Source organism: Aquarana catesbeiana, unplaced genomic scaffold (assembly GCF_042186555.1).
Source record: "Aquarana catesbeiana isolate 2022-GZ unplaced genomic scaffold, ASM4218655v1 unanchor226, whole genome shotgun sequence".
NCBI classification, from domain to species: domain Eukaryota; kingdom Metazoa; phylum Chordata; class Amphibia; order Anura; family Ranidae; genus Aquarana; species Aquarana catesbeiana.
In genome coordinates, this window is record NW_027362653.1 from 2475152 (window position 1) to 2498034 (window position 22883).

Genomic DNA, 22883 nt, shown 5'->3' on the forward strand with positions numbered 1-22883 from the left:
ACAGTGGAATGGAGAGTGGGGGGGACAGTGGGATGGACAGGAGAACAGTGGGATGGAGAGTGGGGGGGACAGTGGGATGGACAGGGGGACCGTGGGGTGGACAGGGGGACCGTGGGGTGGACAGGGAGACCGTGGGATGGACAGGAGGACAGTGGGATGGAGAGTGGGAGACAGTGGGATGGACATGAGAACACTGGGGTGGACAGAGGGACCGTGGGGTGGACAGGGGGATGGGAAGGGGGACAGTGGGATGCACAGGAGAACAGTGGAATGGAGAGTGGGGGGGGCAGTGGGATGGACAGGGGTGGACAGGGAGCTTGTGGGATGGGTAGGGAGACAGTGGGGGGGAGTGGGATGGACAGGGGGACTGTGGGATGGACAGGGGTACAGACAGATGGACAGTGAGGGGGCAGTGGTGAACTGTATATACCTCTCTCCTGCTGTCCCATTCTGTAACCTGTGCGTTGCTCTCTGTACTGAGGCTGATCGCTACACTGGCTGCTCCTTCTGCTGGGCAGAAGGGGGGGAAGAAGGGGGGAGTGTGCTGCTGGCGGGAGAGAGTGTTCTGCATTTTCTGATTGGCACACTGACAGGGGGGGCGATCGGAGGCATTCACCACTGAAGCAACAGCAGCGGAGGGAGTGCTGCTGGTGGGACTCGGGAGAGAGCACATTCAGCAGGGGGAGGGGGGGCAGGGCATGGCACTGGTGGAGGGCTGCAGGTACAGTACTTTCCACACTGGCTGCTGTGTCCAGGTTTCAGGAGGACACAAACCCAGGCATAGCTGTCAAAACCTGGACTGTCCGGGTCATTCCCGTACAGGTGGCAACTCTACAGCTAGCTTCAGCCATAACCCTAGTATTAAATGTCAAATTAATGCCGTATTTTCCCAGTTAGGCAGTTGGCAAGTGGATATTTAGTGAGAGCGGTGATCGCTGATTGCATTTGGAATGCATAAACCTGCAGAGGTGGGTGGAAGCAATCTCCTGGAGGAGAGGGGATGGGAGGTACAGGGTGTGTTAATGAGGTCAGGTGGTGAACGACTTCCTTCTACTGGTTCTCCCATCCTGAATACCAAATTCAGGACGGCTAATTGAGGAGTTTTCAACAAGACTGGGGCTGAGGTAAGGCTTAGCATAGGACAAATAGAAAGCTTTTTTATTTTCTACAAAACAGGTACATTAACATACCTTCCCAAATGAGGGACACCTATTAGCAAAAGTATGTAGGCATAGGACACACCCCCCTTAAAGGAAAATTATACAAGTGCAGCAATTTAGAAATTGAATGAAAGGTTTAGCACTGGGAAACACTATTTGATAGATAAATAGTGCATTTTATATACAACTATATAGATCAGACCAAAATAAGTGACAAATGAGGAGGAAAGAGGGACAGAGGGACTTTGTTCCAAATCAGGGACAGTCCCTCAAAATCAGGGACAGTTAGGAGCTATGCATTAATGCTATATTGGTACATAGGGAAGCCCTCACCAATGTAAGGGAACAGTACACTGACCACTGATATAAGGGGATCCTTCTCCCATTGGTCACCAATAGTAAGGGAACACTACACTGACTACTGATATAAGGGGTTCCTTCTCCCATTGGTCACCAATGTAAGGGACCACTACACTGACCACAGATATAAAGGGGTTCCTTCTCCCATTGGTCACCAATAGTAAGGGAACACTACACTGACTACTGATATAAGGGGTTCCTTCTCCCATTGGTCACCAATATAAGGGAACACTACACTGACTACTGATATAAGGGGTTCCTTCTCCCATTGGTCACCAATATAAGGGAACACTACACTGACTACTGATATGAGGGGATCTTCTCCCATTGCTCACCAATATAAGGGAACACTACACTGACTACTGATATAAGGGGTCCTTCTCCCATTGCTCACCAATGTAAGGGACCACTACACTGACCACTGATATAAAGGGGTCATTCTCTCATTGCTCACCAATATAAGGGAACACTACACTGACCACTGATATAAAGGGGTCATTCTCTCATTGCTCACCAATATAAGGGAACACTACACTGACTACTGATATAAGATGGATCTTCTCCCATTGCTCACCAATATAAGGGACCACTACACTGACTACTGATATAAGGGGTCCTTCTCCCATTGCTCACCAATGTAAGGGACCACAACACTGACCACTGATATAAAGGGGTCCTTCTCCCATTGCTCACCAATATAAGGGAACACTACACCAACCACTCGAAATGGGCTCCAGGTTTTGCCTCAGCCAAAGTTCAGACAGAATTTTGCTTGCTCAAAGGTTCAGAGAATTGCTAAAGTAAACGTGTATTCAGCCGATTTGAACCTGTTACTATCTACTACTATATAAGGAAATCCTTCTCCCATTGGTCACCACCCTCCACCATGTTTTCCAGGCTCCGCTATCCCTCCTGTGTGTCTGACCCCAGCATAGATGATGTTGCCATGCAGATGGAAGGGAGACCATGGAACATCTGTTCTACTAGAACCCAGATGTCTCTTTAAAGAGAACCCGTCTCAAAAATATCCACTAGATAGGGGGTTATTGGTTCCTTAAAGCGGAGGTCCGCTCACCGCTGCAAAAATTAAAAGTCAGCAGCTACACATACTGCAGCTGCTGGCTTTTAATAATCGGACACTTACCTGTCCTGGAGCCCAGCAATGTCAACACCACAGCTAATGTTTCCATCTGGTGCTGCCGCCTCCATTGCAGGTAAGGGAACCCGGTAGTGTAGCCTTACAACTTCACGCCAGGAACCCTATTGCCCATGTGCAAAGCTCCGCTCTTCTCTGCTACTGGCCTGGCAACAGGAGGAGGAGGAGGAGGGAGCCGAGCCGTGATGTTAATATCCGCGACCGTGGCTCCCGGAAGTGGGAACAGGATAACCGTCAAAGACAGGTATCTTGTCCCCCCCCCCCAAAAGGTGTCAATTGTGGCAACAGAGGGGGGGAGGGAACAAATGAGTGGAAGTTCCACTTTTGGGTGAAACTCCGCTTTAAGTGAAAACAATAAAAGTTGCATTTAAAAAGTATAAAAAGTTAAAGTTACAGCCAAAGTAAAGTTACCACCCTTTCCTCCAAAATTTTTGAGCCTTCACAAAGGAAGGTGAATGCACATGCCGCAGATGCCTACATATGAAAATGTTGATTACGCTACACACAATACATATTTCCATGCACAATGGAATGAGAGCAATAATTCTAGGCTTATTATTTAGGGCCGACTCCAAACTGATGACCTGGAAAGGCTTTTAAAGCGTCCCCTATGGGCAGTTTTTGGAAATTGAAGCTTGTCCGTCATTTCACCAGCAGAGGCCATTTTTTTTTTTCCCTTCAATACATTTTTTTAATTATAATTTTCTTTTTAACAAGACTGCAGTCATAAAAATCAGGAATGAATAAAAGGAAGAAATCCGATTGGTCAGGAAAATGACTTGTATGGAATGTGGAGGCGGCGTCGTTATTCATTTGTGTACAATACAATACACAACATGTTACATTATTATAATAAAGTATTGTAGAAAAGATCACACCATAGAAAATGGAGGAAAAAGTAGAAAATAAACCCAGATATGAAGGTGACATTTGTCAAAAAGGAACACCTTAACAATTACCACCATTTTATTCTCCGGGTCCTCTGCTTTCAGAAAATATATGTTTGGGGGTTTTAACGAATCCTCAGGCCCAAAATCTGCATTTTACCATGTGTGCAAAAATAATGCAAAAACAGCTCTGGCAGTGAAAGGCTTAATGTGAGCTAGATGGGATCACTGTGTGTGCTGTGGTCACATTAGAGCTCCCCCTAGCTGCAGACTGGTAATAACATTACTAGGAGGTCTATTCATTTAGATGCTACATACTTCCCCCACTTTAACCACTTCAGCTCTGGAAGATTTACCCCCTTTCATGACCAGGCCTTTTTTTTACTACCCTGTTTCCCCGAAAATAAGACCTAGCATGATTGTTGATGATGGCTGCAATATAAGCCCTACCCTGTTTCCCCAAAAATAAGCCCTATCCTGAAAATAAGACCTACAAGGACTTTAACTAGAGCTTATTTGGGGGGTAGGGCTTATATTGCAGCCATCACCGACAATCACGCTAGGTCTTATTTTCGGGGAAACAGGGTATATGGCACTGCGTCACTTTAGCTGACAATTGTGCAGTCGTGTGATGTTGTACCCAAATAAAACTGATGTCCCCCCCCCCACCACCAATAGTCTTTTGGTGGTATTTGATCAACTCCACGGTTTTTATTGTTTGCGCTATAAAAAATGCTGACAATTTTGATGAAAAAAAACAATATTTTTTGCTTTCTACTATAAAACATATCCACAAAAAAAAAAAAAATGTAACAAATCAAATGTATTCATCAGTTTAAGCCAATATGTATTCTGCTACATAATTTTAGTAAAAAAATCCCAATTTGCAGATATTGTTTGGTTTGCGCAAAAGTTATAGCATCTATAAAATCTGAGATATTTTACTGATTTTTTTTTTTCACTAATAGTGGCGGTGATCAGCGACTTATAGCGGGACTGCGATATTGTGGCAGACAAATCGGACACCTGACGCTTTTTGGGGACCAGTGACACTAATACAGTGATTGGTGCTAAAATTATGCACTGTCACTGTACTAATGACACTGGCAGGGAAGGGGTTAACATCAGGGGTGACCAAAGGCTTAGCTGTGTGCCTAGCCAGTGCTTGTGTACTGTGTGGGAGTTGCTTTTACTAGGGGAAGGCATAGATCTGTGTCTCTGCTTTTCAGGAACACAGGATCCATGCTCTCTGTACTGACAGAGCGGCAATCTGCCTTGTTTACATAGACTGACGTTCTGGCTGTGTAATTGGCGGGTGCCGGCGGACCTCGAGTCCACGGTACCAGCTAATCGGCTCTCACTGTGCATAACACAGCGGGAGCAAGCCGCTGGCTGCGCGCATGCGACCCGGAAGTGTGAGATCACGTATATATGTGGGAAAACAGATATAGGGCGGTCAGCAAGTGATTAAATAAATGTCCCCTGCCTTTTAGGCCGGGTTTACACTGGTGTGCTGTGGTCTGGCCGCAGTGTGGGTGTATCTGTGTTTTTCGTTCATTTTGCGCATTGGTTTTAGCCCCAGGTCCTGTAGACTTCTATTGTTTTTGCTGCATTTTTTGAAAACGCACCAAAAATCCTGGGTACTGAATCTGATGTGATGAATAGGGTTAAAAAAATACCTCCTTTTAGCCGCGCACCCTAGACCAATTACAATAATAATAAATGCAAATGAATACAAAGAGCAGCCCGTAATGAGACCAAAAGTCTATGTGTGAAAAAAGAAATTGAATAAATTACATTTCAATACAGCACTCATAAACCACATTGACATGTGTAAATATGCAATAAGAAGTCCATTAACCACCACCAAAAATCTTCAATCAAGTGAAAGTGAAGTCATTCCAATTTCTGTGAAGAATAAAGTGCCGTCTTCCACCGATTAATGGGCAAACATCCTACTCACCAAACCGATATGACACCCATTACAGGTAGTCAAATGAGCAAGGGTGACACGGAAGATGTATCCTCCAATGGAAACGGCCCCCAAATGAAAGATCCGCCAACGAAGGTTAAATCATATATAGAAGAGGGAACTCCTCATGGTGCAGCTTGTAACTATTTATTACTCATAAAAAAATATGACATGACCCCTGATGACGTCAGACGTTGCTGACAAAACACGTCAGGGTCATCTAGTGCGTGACAGGTCACTTTCGCTATTCTTTTGGAGCGCAGGTGGAATGCGATCGAAGTGCCTGCCTGGGTTCATGGGCTTTTTAAAGTTTACTAAACTGTAAGTGTATACTTTTTTATGAGTAATGAGTAGTTACAAGCTGCACCATGAGGAGTTCTCTCTTTGATATATGAATAATATCGCTGCTAAACCATAAACATGTACCGTCATCCTATCAATTTGAAAATTGAGGCAGAAGATCTGAGGCAACTACGGACTCTTCATGGTACAGCAAGGACTCACATACGTATTTATAAAAAAGTATACATTTATTTAAGACAAACAATCATCATTAAAAAAGGTCCTATAAGAGGAAATATATAATACACAGTATAAAATCTCTGAAGGGGAACCCAACACTTGGACACATGTCCACCCAGACAGGAGGACCGTGGATCTTATCCTGTGTCAGTTCAACCTCAACATGTTTTGTGGTATAACTGCTTCTTCAGGAGTATACTTCAGAGGAAACCGTGTGTAGATATCTCTACAAGGAACAGATAGTAAAAAATCAGGTTAAAGAACAAACAACATGTAAATAGTAGAGATAGCATGGATTATGAACATATATAAGGCCCAGATCAAGTTTCTTTGATATATGATTGAAACTTCGTTGGCGGATCTTTCATTTGGGGGCCGTTTCTATTGGAGGATACATCTATTTGGTCACCCTTGCTCATTCGACTACCTGTAATGGGTGTCAAATCGGTTTGGTGAGTAGGATGTTTGTCCATTAATCGGTGGAAGATGGCACTTTATTCTTCACCGAAACCAGAATTACTTCACTTTCACTTGATTGAAGATTTTTGGTGGTGGTTGATGGACTTTTTATTGTATATTTACACGTCAATGTGGTTTATGAGCACGGTATGGAAATTAAATTTATTCAAATATTTTTTTTCACTGAATCTGGTGTGCTTTCAGAAACCGTGGCAAATACGAATGGAAGTCTATGGGACAGCAGCTAAAAACATAGGTAACCCACAGGAAAACTGCACATACACCTAAGCTAAGGCCAAACCACAGCACAGCAGTGTGAACCCGGCCTCAGGGGTCTAGTTATAAAAAAAACTGCATAGTAATTCACTGGTGAAAGTGCACATCCATTCCTTCTTTGTAAGGAAACAAATTACTCGCTGATGTACAGGAAGACAGGACTTCAGTGAGGAACAATCCCCTCACTCAGGACAGGGAAGTGGCTTCTCCCCTGTGTGAGATCTCTGATGTATGCTAAAATTGGACTTACATGAGAAACATTTCCTGCACTCAAAACAGAAATATGACTTCTCCCCTGTGTGCAATCTCTGATGCCTGTAAAGATGTGACATATATGAAAAACATTTCCCGCACTCAGGACAGGAATACGGCTTTTCCCCATGTGAGATCTCTGATGCCTGTAAAGATGTGACATATATGAAAAACATTTCCCACACTCTGGACAGTAATAAGGCTCACTTGTATGAGATCTCTGATGTGTGTAAAGATTGAACTTGTGTGAAAAACATTTCGCGCACTTAGTACAGGCATATGGCTTTTCCCCCGTGTGGGACCTTTGATGTGAGACAAGTTGTGATTTTTTTTACAAAGGAATTCCACACTCAGGACAGGAATATGGCTTCTCCCCTGTATAGGTTCTTTTATGCTCATTAAGACCAGATTTAAATTGGAAACACTTCCCACACTCAGTACAGGAAAGTGGCTTCTCCCCCATGTGCAATCTCTGATGTATCCTAAAGCTGGTCTTCCATGAAAAACTTTCCCCGCACGCAGAACAGAAATATGGCTTTTCCCCCGTGTGCAATCTCTGATGTGCGTAAAGATTGGACTTATGTGAAAAACATTTCCTGCACTCAGGACAGGAATACGGCTTCTCCCCCGTGTGCAATCTCTTATGCCTGTAAAGATTGGACTTATCTGAAAAACATTTCCCGCACTCAGAACAGGAATACTGCTTTTGCGCCTTGTGAGATCTCCGATGCTTGTCACGATCGGACTTATCTGAAAAACATTTCCTACACTCAGGACAGAAATACAGCTTTTCCCCCGTGTGCAATCTCTTATGCCTGTAAAGATTGGACTTATCTGAAAAACATTTCCCACACTCAGGACAGGAATACGGCTTTTCCCCCGTGTGAGATCTCTGATGTCTGCAAAGATGTGACTTCTGTGAAAAACATTTCCCACACTCAGAACAGGAATACGGCTTTTCCCCTGTGTGAGATCTTTTATGATCAATAAGACCAGATTTAAAACGGAAACACTTCCCGCACTCAGTACAGGAAAACCTCTTCTCTGTTGGAAGGACGGCACCGTCCCTCACAGTCTGAGGTTCCTCAGGATAAGAGGAATACGATGGTCCATCTACACTGTGTGGTGCCGGATGGACATTTGAGGTAGTCGGGTTTTCTCCTGGACTATACTGTGTGATGTCCTCATCTTCTACTTTATAGTCTGGAGACAAAGTGAGACAATCCTCTGAGGTTTTCCTCATCTCCCGTCCATCTACTAAAATAGAAATAAAAAGATTATTACTAGACCTGAGCAGATTGGTTCCCCTAAACCAGGACTCCGCCCACATCAGGCAGCTTTGTCTCTGAGGATCTTACAATTCCACCCTCAAGGTAACTAGTAAATGGGTCCTCTGATCTCCTACCAGTTCATTTCTTTATTCATGGATCTTAGTCAGAGAGTAAGGAAACAACAAGAACTGTCTTTTATAGAAGTGACAGTGATGAGGGGATTATAGGACGAGTGTCCCCACCCCCTCTATCACTCATTGCCATCTTCCCAACACAAGAAGTCCTGCATGTCCTGAGAGAAGTCAAGCCTATACAACATACAACATAATGTACAGGCTACAACAATTAAAACTATATTGCATCAGAATTACAGTATGTAATACTATAACAGAGTATACAGTTGTGTTCAAAAGTTTGCCTCCCTTGGAGAATTGGTAACATTCTCGATTTAATGTCTTATGAGATTCATATTCTGTAACTGGAGGTGATAACAGAATGGCACAATCATTAAACAAAGCATGGCAACAAGTAAACCAATGAAATGACTGTTGGAAAAGCAACAGCAAGTTATATAAACTTAACTATATATATGCATTATACCTATATATCCAGTAGGTGGTGCTGTAGTATTATAATGTATAGTTCATGTATTCTTTGATATGAGAGGAAGTACCCTCTGTATCTAAGTGTGCACTCCTTTGTATTCTCTTCCTGTCCTATGATAAAAAGACATGTAATGTATTTCTCCATGAAAGTAAAGCCATATTACTGCATCAATATGTTGCTGCCAGCTGAACCCCAGAATCTCCATAAATCCAGTCTAGATACATAAATTGTGTCTGCAGCACAGAAAAGAAAGATTATCCGAGATAAATACAGGAATACAAGATGGGGAACACAGCTCAGTAAAGCGACCAGGGCATTACAGGCTGATATCACCCAGTCCCCACCCTACTCTGGCCCAATCAGAAAGCAGTATGGGTGGAGGAATGTATTTAGTGTTAATGACCCACCTGTGCTGATCTCTGTAGGAGTGTCCTCCTCTATAAATGTCCCCGTTATTCCATCCTCCTCCATAGACTGCTGATCATCCCTCACATACATCTCTTCTTCTTCTGCTTTAACCTCAACTTTAGACTCTCTCAGGTTTCCACTCTGAATATAGCATAAAATGACATCAGTTGTAACAATGCCGATAATGTACAGATCTTAATGATACTATCAGTGATTGTTCCTCATCTACCTGATGATGGAGAGGGATGGTGTGATCTTCCTGTGTGGAATCCCGGGAATACAGAGGACGGGGACATCTCTCTGGTGGGTTCCCATTACTGGATCTATCTGTAGGAAACACACACACTGACTGAATACATTGTTTCTATGTGTTTATCAGATGATGGGGGATCTAGGTGGACCCTCCGTACTGCTCTCTCCTTTACACTAAAGTTTCCTCTTACCCGGTGATGTGAGGGGCGGCTGATTGTCAATCATGACGTCCTTGTAGAGATCCTTGTGTCCTTCTAAATACTCCCACTCCTCCATGGAGAAATAGACAGTGACATCCTGACACCTTATAGGAACCTGACACACACAATGATACAGTCACCATCCAGACACATCCCTTGTCTGTTACTGGATAATGTCCCAGAATTCCCAGCACCGCTCACCTCTCCTGTCAGCAGCTCCATCATCTTCTTGGTGACTTCTAGAATCTTTTGCATTTTGTGTCTCTCAGGTTTTAGGGAGTCACATGGAGGCACTGTGACGGCCATATGATCACCTGACTTCACAAGAGGAAATCTCTGTATTAAGGAACCAATAGAAAAATTATGTTAGAATCCCGGAATCCTCCTCACCTTTCCGGTCAGGTCTGTGTTTTATTAATAGAGATAAGAGTGATGTCATGTGACCTCCCAGAATCCTCCTCACCTCTCCGGTCAGCAGGTAGATGATCTCCAGGGTGAGGTTTAGTATCTTCTCAGTCATGTGACTCCGGTCCTCCTCCATCCTCATTTGTGCCGTCATTTGATCTATACAGGTCTCCTTGTAGATCGATAACTTTGGGAAATGAAAGTAAGAATTATTTGGATGGTATTGGTCACACAATAATAGGATGTGGATGTGAGGGGGGTAATAGGAGGGTCGTTGTACATTGAAGAACTACTGCCCCCATGGGAACACATTTAGTCTGGATTGTTTAATGTTTGCTACACTTTAATGAAAACATGAAATCAGAAATTCTCTTTTCTCTGTTGGGTTTGTTTGGTTTCTAAACTGGTTTTGATTAGTTTTAGATCTGCAGTAAAGAAATGATAAATATGATTTGACTTGTGTGCTCTGAGGCAGTGCTGTGAGGTCAATGTAGGGTCATCATGATATCCAGGAAGGGGAACTTGCTGAGTTTTGGCCGGAGTTGCCGGCTAATCAGGATAATTGCCAGAACTTCGGCTGCAAGGCTCCAATCTCTGGCAGCCTGCTGACTGACAGGAGTGATGTCACTGTTACTCTCTGCAGTAAGAGAAGGGATTGGATTGGAAAGCATGCTGCTGGTGGGGAAGAGACCTATGGGTGAGGAGTCTTCTTTTCTCTTCCCTCCAATGGCAGCCAAGTGTGGGTAGGAGAAGAACAGCAGGGGGAAGGCGTTTGTTTTCTTGGTTGCCAAGTATACTGTAATATCCAGGACATTGAACAGAGTGGCAGTAGGTTCCTGGGGGCTCAGCCCCGGGCAGAGCCTGTGTCATGGGAAAGTATTGGACTGGCCACCCATTGGAAGATGCTGCACAAACAGACCTCCTCTAAGAACAAGTATCCTTCTTCATTCCACTTTATATCCTGGAACATATCACTTGACCAGTGAGATGGTAAGATGAAGGATGCCTTCACTTTCTGGTAGGAGTTCTTTGAGGAGGCAGTCTGAAAAGTAAATGCAGGTGGGACAACCATCAGAGACCACAGCCCCCCTGAACCCTACAGCCCCCCTACTTCAGAGCCTTGCAGCCTGACTACCCCTGATTACTTTCTCAGAGGCCCCCAAAGTCCTTCAGCTACACTTTGTTCTCAGGGGTTCCAGAGTCCTTCAGATGCAGTGCAGTACACTCTCAGAGACCCCTCATCTTCTCTACTTCTCTCAGAACCCTCAGTATTTTCCTCCCTCTGACACCAACGATGACATTTATTCTTCATGGCAGGCTGGGGAATGTTTTCTTCTTCCTGACCAGCAATGTAAGGGGCTCTATGCTCCATACTCCTGACCCTTGCACTCCATTATTGTGTTGGTTGCATATTGTAATGATTGCCTATTTGCTGCCTGTGATGGAACGCCGACTAGGTGCTTCCATCTGCCAAAGAGCACCTCCTGCCCTCCAAACCATTCTAAGCAGACCGAGAGCTAATACCAGCTCTTCTTATCCCAAACCTCGTACACATACAAGATATGAGGTAAACTCCAAAGGAATTACTCTTTATTGAAACTCAGACCCATACTTTATACCCTACAGAAGGACACCCCCTCCTGATCATATTACCCTAACAATACAAACTGTACACAGGAATATTATTACCATAGCTAAACAACAACCAACATATACTATAAGCATTAAGTTAAATAAATAACTAGCCACCTGGGTGACTCAGTACCCACCCAGACTATTCGGTACTAAGCCCCTCACCCTGGATAAAAGTACAATACACATCATAAGCATAAACTTCCCACAATGGTTTGCTAGCAGACAGACAAAACAATAGGTGAGTTAATTAGCATAATGAACAGTAATCTCACCCCACCTCAGACTAGTAGGCAACAGACTATAGCAGGAGACCTACTTACAACCAACACATTATGGCAGGGGACCCCAGTGATTTGAGCGGATTACATTAACATCTACAGTCATTGCTGGTTTGAGGCATAGAGGCTCCAAATATGGATATGGAACCTCCAGTTCCCAGAGTCTGTGTATTTTGAGAAGACATGAACTTAAATCAGAAACAAGACCACTCATGGATCCCCCCAGCAGAGTGCCTCCTTCCATCAGGCATTCCCAGCGGAGTGCCTCCTTACATCAGGTGTCCCCAGGACAGTACCTCTTACATCAGGTATCCCCAGTGGAGTGCCTCTTACATCAGGTGTCCCCAGTAAAGTACCTCTTATATCAGGTGTCCCCAGTGGAGTGCCTCTTACATCAGGTGTCCCCAGCGGAGTGCCTCTTACATCAGGTGTCCCCAGCGGAGTGCCTCAAATCAGTGCCCCCAGTGGAGTGTTGGCTGCAGATGGAGTGTTGGCTGCAGTCTAGCTACATCTCCTCAAGAGTGGTGACAAGGAGTGAGAGGTGTGTGGGTGGAGGCATGGTGACTTGGGGTGTTACAGGCTGACTTGGGGAAGGGTGGAGGCATGGTGGTGATTTGGGGGGGTGCAAGTATGGTAGTGACTAGGCCAGAGGGGGTGCAGACATGGTGGTGACTAGGCCGGAGGGGGTGCAGGCATGGTTGTGACTTGGGGGAGGGGGTGCAGGCATGGTGGTGACTTGGGGAAGGGGGTGCAGGCATGGGGGGAGGGGGATGCAGGCATGGTGTTGACATGGGGGGGAGGTGGGTGCAGCCATGGTGTTGACATGGGGGAGGGGGTGTAGGTATATGGGCGACATGGGGGGAACAAGTATGGTGATGCCATGGGGGAGGGGGGGCAGGTATGGTGGTGATATGGGGGGAGGGGGCTGCAGGTATGGTGGTGATATGGGGGGGAGGGGGTTGCAAATATGGTGGTGACATGAGGGGGAGGGGGGAGCAGGTATGGTGGTGCACGGGGGAGGGAGAAAGCAGGTATGGTGGTGACACGGGGGAGCGGAGAAGCAGGTATGGTGGTGACACGGGGGAGGGGGGAAGCAGGTATGGTAGTGACACGGGGGGAGGGGGGAAGCAGGTATGGTGGTGACACGGGGGGGGGAGCAGGTATGGTGGTGACACGGGGGGGGAGCAGGTATGGTGGTGACACAGGGGGAGGGGGGAAGCAGGTATGGTGGTGATATGGGGGGAGGGGGTGCAGGTATGGTGGTGAAACAGGGGGAGGGGGTTGCAGGTATAGTGGTGGCATGGGGGGAGGGGGGAAACAAGTATGGTGGTGACACAGGGGGAGGGGGTGCAAGGGGGAGCCAAGACCATCAGTGCACTGTCCCCAGCCAGCGCAGCCCCGGTCCTTCCGTCAGTGTGACTGTGTCCCCGCTCATCACAAGGGGGAGCCAGGACCATCAGTGCACTGTCCCCAGCCAGCGAGCCCCGGTCCTTCCATCAGTGGCGCTCGTCGGACAGTCACAAGGGGCAGAGCGGAGGGTTGGCGGTGGCGGCGGGTGGAAACTGAACATTTCTCTGTGTTCAGTGGAGAGCGGGGAAGGGTCGCCAATCCCTGTAGCCAATAGGCTTCAGTGTACAATAGAATTTTCGTGGGTAGATTCAAAAATGGTGCCGAGACTGCAGGGAGCCGAGATACACATACTCGAGTGTTCTCGGCTTTTTCCGGCGCCGCCGTCACGCCCAGTCCCGCCCCTGGACCTGTGTTATGTCCATCATAGGGCGGGACTGGGCGTGACTGTGAGCGGCGCCGACCCCTTTATTCTGGTTTATTGATACTAGATTAATTGGATACCATACTCATCTATCCTAAGAACATAGATCCCCCCCCCCAGGCCAGTTTGACAATAGGTTATTACAGGGATGCTATTAGTGCAGACACACTACTTCCTGATTCTATGACATACTGTAAGGGTTAATTCCCCCATCCCCTATAGCTGATCATTTTGTTATGCCCATCCTGCAACATGTCCCCTATAGGATATCTTTGTTTGGGGTCAGGTCACAGAGATAAGTAACCAAGGTCCGACTCGGCAGTGCCGCTGTGACATTTGTTTGTCACTTGTTGCCATAGCGGTCCATGCTGTAGTGTTGTCATAACAACACACGGCGTGAACCAATGTGTAACATCTGATTGACAGGAGGGGGAGAGGTCCGTTCGTCTGACCTGCCACTGATTACTGTATACATGTCACTGGCAGGGAAGGGGTAAACACTAGGGGGCGATCAAGGGGTTAAATGCGTGACCTAGGGAGTGTTTCCAACTGTGGGGGGAGTGGGACTGCCTGGAGGAGGAGTCCGATTGCTGTTCCTAATCAGTAGGAACAGGAGATCTGTCTTTCCTCCCCTGACAGAACGGAGATCTGTCTATTTACATTGACAGATCTCCGTTCTGTCTCTGTCAGGAGCGATTGCGGTTGACCGCCACGCGCATCAGCGTCGCGGGCGTGCCCCCTACAACTTTTAAAGCGGCCAACTTACAGGAATGGTGATTCGCCCAGGGGAGCCAACCTGCCGCAGTATAACTGCGGCGGCTGGTCCTTAAGTGGTTAAAGAAACAGGATATATATATATATATATATATATATATATATATTTTTAGGGTTACAAACACTTGAATATGCTAAAGGGTACGAGCAAGTGGTTACCAAGAGTAATGGGAGTCTAGCAACCAGTACAAGCAGCCTGCGTTGAAGCATGGTACCTGTGATAGGAGGTGTGTCCTCTAGCAGTGAGGATATTACTTCTGGGGTTCCATCCCCAAGTGGTCCATCTCCAATAACAACGGGAGCAGATGATCAGCACAGCAGAAGGCCCTCAGACCAGCCACTAGGTACTGAAGTGGAAGAGTTAGTTAGGTGCAAGCATGAGGTCCCGATTAGGTGCATGATGGGACCCCATTCTGTTACTGGGAGTGAAGTAACAGAGATACACTGGATGGGTGGAGTGGCTCAGCATGTCCCTCCTAATTGCAACAAATTACAGTCAGGGTGTGCATTGACCCGGGACCAGAGGGTTAACTGGGGTCCAGGCTATTTGCTCATGTGTACATGGTGTACGGCCATCTCAAGATGGAGAACCACTTTAAAGAGGAGCTCCAGTCCCCCCCCCAAAAATAAAGCCAGCAGCTACAAATACTGTAGCTGCTGACTTTTAATATAAGGACACTTACCTGTACAGGGATCCAGTGATATAGGTATCGTAACTAGGGGAACCAGCAGTGAAGTCTTGCGGTCAATGCTCGCTCCCCCCCCCAAATCCAGGTACCCGCTCCCCCCAAAAAAGTGCCGAATGTGGCAGTGGAGTGTAGGATGCAAACAAGCAGAACTTCCCCTTTTGGGTGAAATTCCACTTTAAGGTTGAATCTCACTGAAAGCAGTCCCCATCTTGTCCTGGGGCATTGATGAGCATGGCACAATAAAAGGTACCCCATGTGAAGGGTTAACGACCCATAGAAACATATAAAAGTGACGGCAGAAAAAGTCCGAGTAGTCCATCAAGTCTGCCCATTTTGTTTGTTTTTTTTCATGTTTTTTGTTTTTTTTTTTACATTTTTTTGTCTCAGTATAGATCTAGGTTTGTCCCAAGCATGTTTGAATCCATTTACTTTTGACCATACGTTATGGGACCTGTTGACTGTTTCACCACCTTTGCTGGAACTATTCGCCCCCCCCCCCCAATCTCATAACTGTGAACCAATAGACACCTCTATAGTTTGTAAATGGGGAATACCAGCATAAGGCGCAGAAGTGCTAATTTACCACCAGAGCCCTAGCCGCAGATACTCTGGTGGATGGCGGGCCGGATACCGCTTAGATGTAATCAGAGAGGGTGCCTCTCATAACCTGGTGACATCCGACATTTCTGATCTGACTGTTTCTACTGGAAAATGCTAATATTTGTCAAGCAAGGATTTTGGCAGGTCCTACTCCCTCCCTCCAGATTCCTTAGTCATCTATATAACTTATCTTCTATATCATGAAGCACTAAATTCATGTAAAACTGTATTTATATTCATTAAAGTGGTTGTAAACCCTCGCCGTTTTTCACCTTAATGCATTCTATGCATTAAGGTGAAAAACCTTTTTTACTGCAGCAGCGCCCCCAAGCCCCCCTTATACTTACCTGAGCCCCGAAATCCTCACGACAGGAAGGAGCACACCAGCTCCGGCCGGTGTCTCGTGTCCTGATTGGATAGATTGATAGCAGTGCAGCCATTGGCTTCCGCTGCTGTCAATCAAATCCAATGACCCGGGGGCCGAGTCCTACATTCGGCGTCTATGGACGCCGAATTCTGGATTCTGGAGCGCGCCCGCATGGTAACCCCCCGGGAGAGAGCTTCTCCTAGGGGGTTATACGATGCTGGGGAGGAGCCGCAAGAGCCGCCGGGGACCCCAGAAGAGGAGGATCGGGGCCACTCTGTGCAAAACGAGCTGCACAGTGGAGGTAAGTATGATATGTTTGTTATTAAAAAAAAAAACAAAAAAAAACAAAACGAAGCCTTACAATCCTTTAATAACTGGTAAAACGATATTAAAAAACTATAAAAAATAAATAAATCAAAAACAAACAACACAATATCAATATTCAGTCCAGCCGGAGCAATTGTATTGAGCTGAAAAATTCCTTTTTATTCCCCCTCCTCCGGGTTCACCATCTCATCCCCCCAAAATCCAGTCCTTTTCAGACTCCTATTGTGAGACTCATCATAGTGTCTCTGGAGGGGCGCTGATCATTCCTGTGTAAAATCTTACAGAAATCTTCCCTAATCCCAACCTTTAATTATCATTTCATTCCCCCCACATACAATGTCTGGAACCGACATTTACTGACATCAATAACTCCCCTCGTGGTACAGACCATAAATTCCCTCATTGTAATATACGGGGTTATTCTACATTTCCACACTATATATGTGTGTATCATCATCTGCTGGAGATAAAAGACATCACAGTGACTATGGAGGAAGAGGACGGACATGACGGGGGGATTACTGGGTGTAAATAGAAAATAAGATCTTATTACCTCCTCTACTGCCACTTCCAGCAATGTCTTCTCTCTACTTCCTCCCGACTCACCTCTCACCCAGAACTTCCTCTCTGTACCTGACATCACTTCCTGTCTGTATTCCATAGAGACTTCCTGTCTGGGTAGAAGTGAGATCACCACCTTGTGGAGCTCAGAGGAACTGCAGCCCAGAGAAACATCTCGTAGCGTGAACACGGCCTTGTGCTGTGTGTGTATATGTACTGTATATCCAATTTGCCAGCACAGTCACTCTTCTTAGCTATTTGTTCAGCGATATCTGAATCGCAAGAATCATAGCATAAAGTGTAAGTGTGTTTAGGACCAGAAAAGGGGCAATGCTACCTCTGTGGTGTCCGGTAATGAGTGTCTGGCTTCTCCACACTCCTAGATATGTAGAAGTCATTGCTTCTCACTGTGTATCCAGGTACTCTTAGAGGTGGTAGTGTCTGGTGGAGGGGAGTGGAGGGCACTGTGTATGGGGGGTTGTATGAGAATCATCAGGGGCCCTGTGTGTGGGGGTTGTATGAGAGTCATCAGGGGCCCTGTGTGTGGGGGTTGTACGAGAGTCATCAGGGGCCCTGTGTGTGGGGGTTGTATGAGAATCATCAGGGGCCCTATGTGTGGGGGTTGTATGAGAGTCATCAGGGGCCCTGTGTGTGGGGGTTGTATGAGAATCATCAGGGGTCCTGTGTGTGGGGGTTGTATGAGAGTCATCAGGAGGCCTGTGTGTGGGGGTTGTATGAGAGTCATCAGGGGCCCTGTGTATGGGGGTTGTATGAGAATCATCAGGGGCCCTGTGTGTGGGGGTTGTGTGAGAGTCATCAGGGGCCCTGTGTGTGGGGGTTGTATGAGTCATCAGGGGCCCTGTGTGTGGGGGTTGTGTGAGAGTCATCAGGGGCCCTGTGTGTGGGGGTTGTATGAGAGTCATCAGGGGTCCTGCGTGTGGGGGTTGTGTGAGAGTCATCAGGGGCCCTGTGTGTGATGGAAGAAGAGGGATTGAGAGTGCTGTGTGGTGTCCTGGTGAAAGGGGGAGGGGTGGCCTTTCCTATGTCCAACCACCTAGCTGGGGAACTTTTTTCTTTCTTTTTTTCAAATATTTTTGTTTAAACCACCAAAAGGTCACCACAGGAACAATATAAAACAAATACATTACATACATTACAGTTGCATAGGAATAAGACAATGTATATCAGAAGGTTTAGGGTGAAATATACACAACAGTGTCACTGTACATTCCATAGGGGACTAAACTATGTAGCATAATCCCTAAAGGATAGGTTACTGGTAGCAAGTCCCGGAATTACCTTCACTATTTTGCATTATCTCAAATACACAAAAAGAGGAGAAAGGAGAAGATTCGATTAGAAAGGCAGAGAAGAATAGAAGAAGAAGAGGGAAGGAGGGTGAGTAAAGAAGGGAGGGGGGAGGAAAGAGAGGGAGGGGGTCCTGAGTTGGAGGCTGCCACTGAATTAGCTGTTCAATAGTCAAGGGCCAAGCAAGGTTAGACCTTCTTCAGAAAGGATAAACAAATTCCATATTCTCCACAGCTCAGAATATTTTTCTTGTTTATGTTGTGCTGAAAGTGTGAGATCTTCAAATTTCTTGATTTCATCCACTTTATGTAGCCAGCATCTAATAGTCGGGGATGATGCATCTTTCCATTTAAGAGGGATGCATGATTTAGCTGCATTCAGCAGATGTCTCAGTATTGATTTGTTATATTTTTTTGCTGGAATAGATGTAGCGTGTAGTAAGAAAAATGGTGGATCATCTGGAATAATAAGGTCTGTGAATTTTGGAATAATGTTCCGTATTTCCCTCCAGTAAGGCACTATCCTAGGACAGGACCAAAAAATGTGCAGCATTGTACCTCCCTCCTCCCGGCATCTCCAACAACGATCAGCTACTTCATGATGGAATTTATGTAACAGCTGCGGGGTACGATACCACCACGTCAGAATTTTGTAGTTGGTTTCCTGGATTTTTGTGCAGATGGATGACTTCAGCAAAAACCTAATAATACGTTGTCTTTGGATAGGTGAAAATGTATGAGTCACTTCCCTTTCCCATTCAGTTACCCATGGTAGATGCGGCTGATTTATAGGGGTATTGAGTGAGTCATACATTTTTGGGAGTACTCGTGGTAATACGCCCTCTGGGCAGTATTCCTCAAATGTGGACAGTTGGGACCCCCCGAATCTCCTAGGGTTCTGAAGGAAATGGAGAAAGCGATGAAGTGTAAAGCACTCCAAAATGGTAGGTGGAAGAAGCTGGATGAGTCCATCAAACAGGAGATGGAGGGCCAGTTCTCTGATAGCAAAAAGTGTGATGCTCGGAAGCAGTTGTTTTGTCGTAGAATATGAAAATAATGGCCGGTCAGACCAGGGAGGAAACAAGGGTTTCCAAGGATGGGCATTAGGGGCGAGTCCATGGTTGAGAGAGAGGTCTTTGTGAATATTTGCGACCATAGATTGACAGTGGGACCTATTAAAGGGTGCACCTTCGGGTCCAACGATAGAGTGTCATAGCACCAAGGTGCTCCCTTTAGCATAATATCAGTTTGGGCTTGTTCAATTTGAACCCATAGTTTACCGGCCGAATGGCGGTTCCAGTCTATGAGTCTGCCTAGGTGAACTGCCTGGTAGTATTTTAGTACGTCAGGTAGGGCAATGCCCCCATACTGTTTAGGTAGAGTTAATTGGCATTGGGGAGTGTGAGGTTGCTTGTGTGCCCATATAAATTTGAGGAACAAGGAGTGAACTTGTTGAAAGTAAGTGGAAGATATCTTGATTAGTAAGGTTTGGAAAAAGTATAAATATTTGGGTAAGATACGCATCTTAAGCAGATTACATCGACCAAACCATGAGTGTAGTACCCGATGCCAAGTCTCTAGTAAGATACAAGTTCTAGTGAGGAGGAGGGAAGTTGAGTTTGAAGACCCGAGATAGATCTGAAGGGATAAATGTTCCAAGATATTTCAGGGCTGTATCCGTCCATTTGAACTTGAAGGTTAGTTTTAAGGACCGAAGTAACACAGGGGATATTGTCACCCCCATATTTTCCGATTTGCCAAAATTAATCTTCAGATTGGACAGTAGACCATAGGTTTCAAATTCCCTGATAAGATTTGTCAGAGAGATTGACGGATTAGTGAGGGAGAAGAGCAGGTCGACCATGTACGCTGAGATTTTATGTTGCGCGTTGCCCACTTTGACTCCAGTAATGTTTAGACGGATATTGCTAAGGAAGGGTTCTAACGAGAGGGCAAACAATAGCGGGGAGATAGCGGATAGCGGATCCCTGCCGCATCCCATTCGTGATGGGGAAAAGGGTATGACAGAAACCCATTAACTTTTACTTGTGCGGTCGGATGTGAATAGGTCTTGGTTATCGATTGGAGCATATGTTCCCCCAAGCCTATGTTGCGTAAAGCGGCAAACATGAAACGCCAATTTACGCCATCAAATACTTTTTCAGTGTCCGTTCCTATGATCACATATGGAGATCCTGATGTTTTTGCTGTGTGGAAAGATTCAACACTTTGAGTGTGTTATCGCGTGTTATTCTCTAGATGTGATAAAACCCACTGGATCTAAATTAATCAGCGGTTGTAGATGTTGTGCAATACGTAGGGCGATGATCTTTGTAAATAGTTTAAGGCCACAGTTCAAGAGTGCGATAGCTCTGTAACTACCACAGCATTATGGATCTTTTCCCTCCTTAGGAATCATGTGATGTGAGCTTTTAAGGAATCTCTCGGGAAGAGTGTTGTCGATCCTAATTGATTAAACAGTTCTGCCATATGGGGACCAATAAGTGGGAGGAATAGTTTGTAGTACTGAAGCGAGAAGCCGTCTGGGTCTGGAGCTTTGCCTGTCTTTGTGAGACTAAGTGCAGTCTGAAGTTCATCTAAAGTTATTGGTGCTTCCAGGTCTTCCCGTACTTCAGGGGACAGTTGGGGAAGTTGGGATGTCGCAATGTAATCTTCTATTTGGGTCTGAGGTGGAGATTGTTCTGGCAAGTTGTAGAGAGAAAAATAAAATTCTCGAAAGCCTTGGGCAATCTGTTGACGGCTTTGTGGCCCTGAGAGGTAATAATTTGAGGTACATAGGAAGCCAATTTTTGCTCTCTGATTGAGTGGGCTAACAGTCTACTGCATTTGTCTCCTGATTCGTAGTTAAGTCTGCAACATCGTTGTATCTCCGCTTTGGCCTTGTATTGTAGTAGGTCTGATGTTTGTTTATGAAGGGACAGAAGGTCCCGTTCGAGTGCTGGAGTCTGGGTCTGTTTATGTTGGGATTCTAGTTTGTGGATATCATCGAGGAGATACAAAAGGTTCTCTCACGTTGCCGTTTGAGCCGTGACCCATGCTTGAGAAGAATTCCCCTGATAACCACCTTGTGGGCTTCCCACAGAATCCTTCTATCGCAGTCGGGCTGGTCATTGGTCTGGAAGTACATAGCTCTTTTTGGACTTCTTCTATAACCGCAGGAGTCTGCAATAGGCTGTCATTTTGTTTCCAAAATCTAGTCTTGGAGGAGGAGAAGTCAGTAAGTCTAAATACCACAGCCCAAACTGGAATAAATTTGTCTCATCCAGAGCTTCATCATGTAACATGCAAGTGTCTGGTCTGATTGCCATGCCACGCCTTTTTGGAGGGCCCCGTGGCAGAAACAGCATCTTTAGTTAAGTATTCTTGTTATATTTTATATCTTGTTATATTTTATACTTTTAATAAATGTAATACTTTTAAGTATTTGTGTGATCTCTCATTGCACATATCGAACACAGCCCAAAAAAACGTGACAAAACGGTCTGAAGTTACAAAAGGGGTGCACGACGGTCAAATGGCAGACAAGCTAAGCTGACTTGGGTGAGTTAAAGCGCTTACAGTGTATGAAGCAGTCAGTCGCAAGAGGTTAACTCTGCATAGGAGTAACGGAAGAGAGCAGTTGGTACGGGTAACCAAGGGACTGGTCTAAAGAGAATAGCAGTCTGTCATGAAGCGTGGTACCTGGGCAAGTGGAGATGTTCTCTAGTAGCGAGGGGGGTCAGTGCTCTGGCCTCCTTCCCAGCAGTCGGTTTCCCAAAGCAACCAGGACTGATCCTGCATTTTGGAAACCCTCAGCCCAGTCGTATGGTATGGGAGGGAGAGTGAGGAATTAAATAAGAGCATTAATGAGGTCCGTGCAGGTGCTCATGTGGGACCCCATTCTGTCAATGGGAGTGAGGTGGCAGATGTACACTGGACAAGTGGAGGGGACAAAGGCTCAGCAGGGTCCAACATAAATGCAACACTTCACAGTCAAGGTATGTAGAATATGGGACTGCAAGTTCTACTGGGAATTAACACAGACATTAACTGCATACGGTGCACGGCTCATCTCTAAGTCAGAGGCACGCCTTAAGGTTGATTTCACCTGATCGTGGCCTCCACCTCATCCAGGGGCATTGAGGATCACAGAAAAGGTACCCCATGTGCAGGGCACTGCCTTGCATAGTCTACAGTCCATCCCCCCCCCCAGTGTATAGATTGCATTCATATTTTTGCCACCCAAATGCATATCCTCTCCCCCTTACAATATCTTACAGATGCACCGATATCCTTTTTTTATTGGCCAGTACGAGTATGGATATTTTAGGTCAAGTTCTCGCTGATACCAAGTAAGAATACTTTGTGGTATGATTTGTGTCCATACA

General features: G+C 45.8%; 4 protein-coding genes across 4 annotated transcripts in view; 1 reads left to right on the forward strand and 3 right to left on the reverse strand.

The window, feature by feature from the left end:
• The window catches only part of LOC141121586 (uncharacterized), a 190165-nt gene extending 172926 nt beyond the window's left edge, over positions 1–17239 (reverse strand). Inside the window, exon 1 of the mRNA XM_073611222.1 lies at positions 17181–17239. The gene's annotated coding sequence lies outside the window, so the exon portion shown is untranslated. The remainder of the gene's footprint in view (positions 1–17180) is intronic.
• Positions 1–22883, forward strand: part of LOC141121605 (uncharacterized) — a 196164-nt gene that overhangs the window by 84652 nt on the left and 88629 nt on the right. The window lies entirely within an intron of this gene.
• Positions 1–22883, reverse strand: part of LOC141121616 (uncharacterized) — a 95473-nt gene that overhangs the window by 56612 nt on the left and 15978 nt on the right. The window contains exon 7 of the mRNA XM_073611268.1: positions 7440–8081. Coding sequence (XP_073467369.1) covers positions 7440–8081 — 642 coding nt within the window. The remainder of the gene's footprint in view (positions 1–7439; positions 8082–22883) is intronic.
• LOC141121611 (zinc finger protein 3 homolog) lies at positions 5460–7371 on the reverse strand. The gene has a single exon (XM_073611263.1). It carries the CDS (start codon positions 7218–7220, stop codon positions 6975–6977), a length of 246 nt encoding a protein of 81 aa, XP_073467364.1. The 5' UTR covers positions 7221–7371; the 3' UTR covers positions 5460–6974.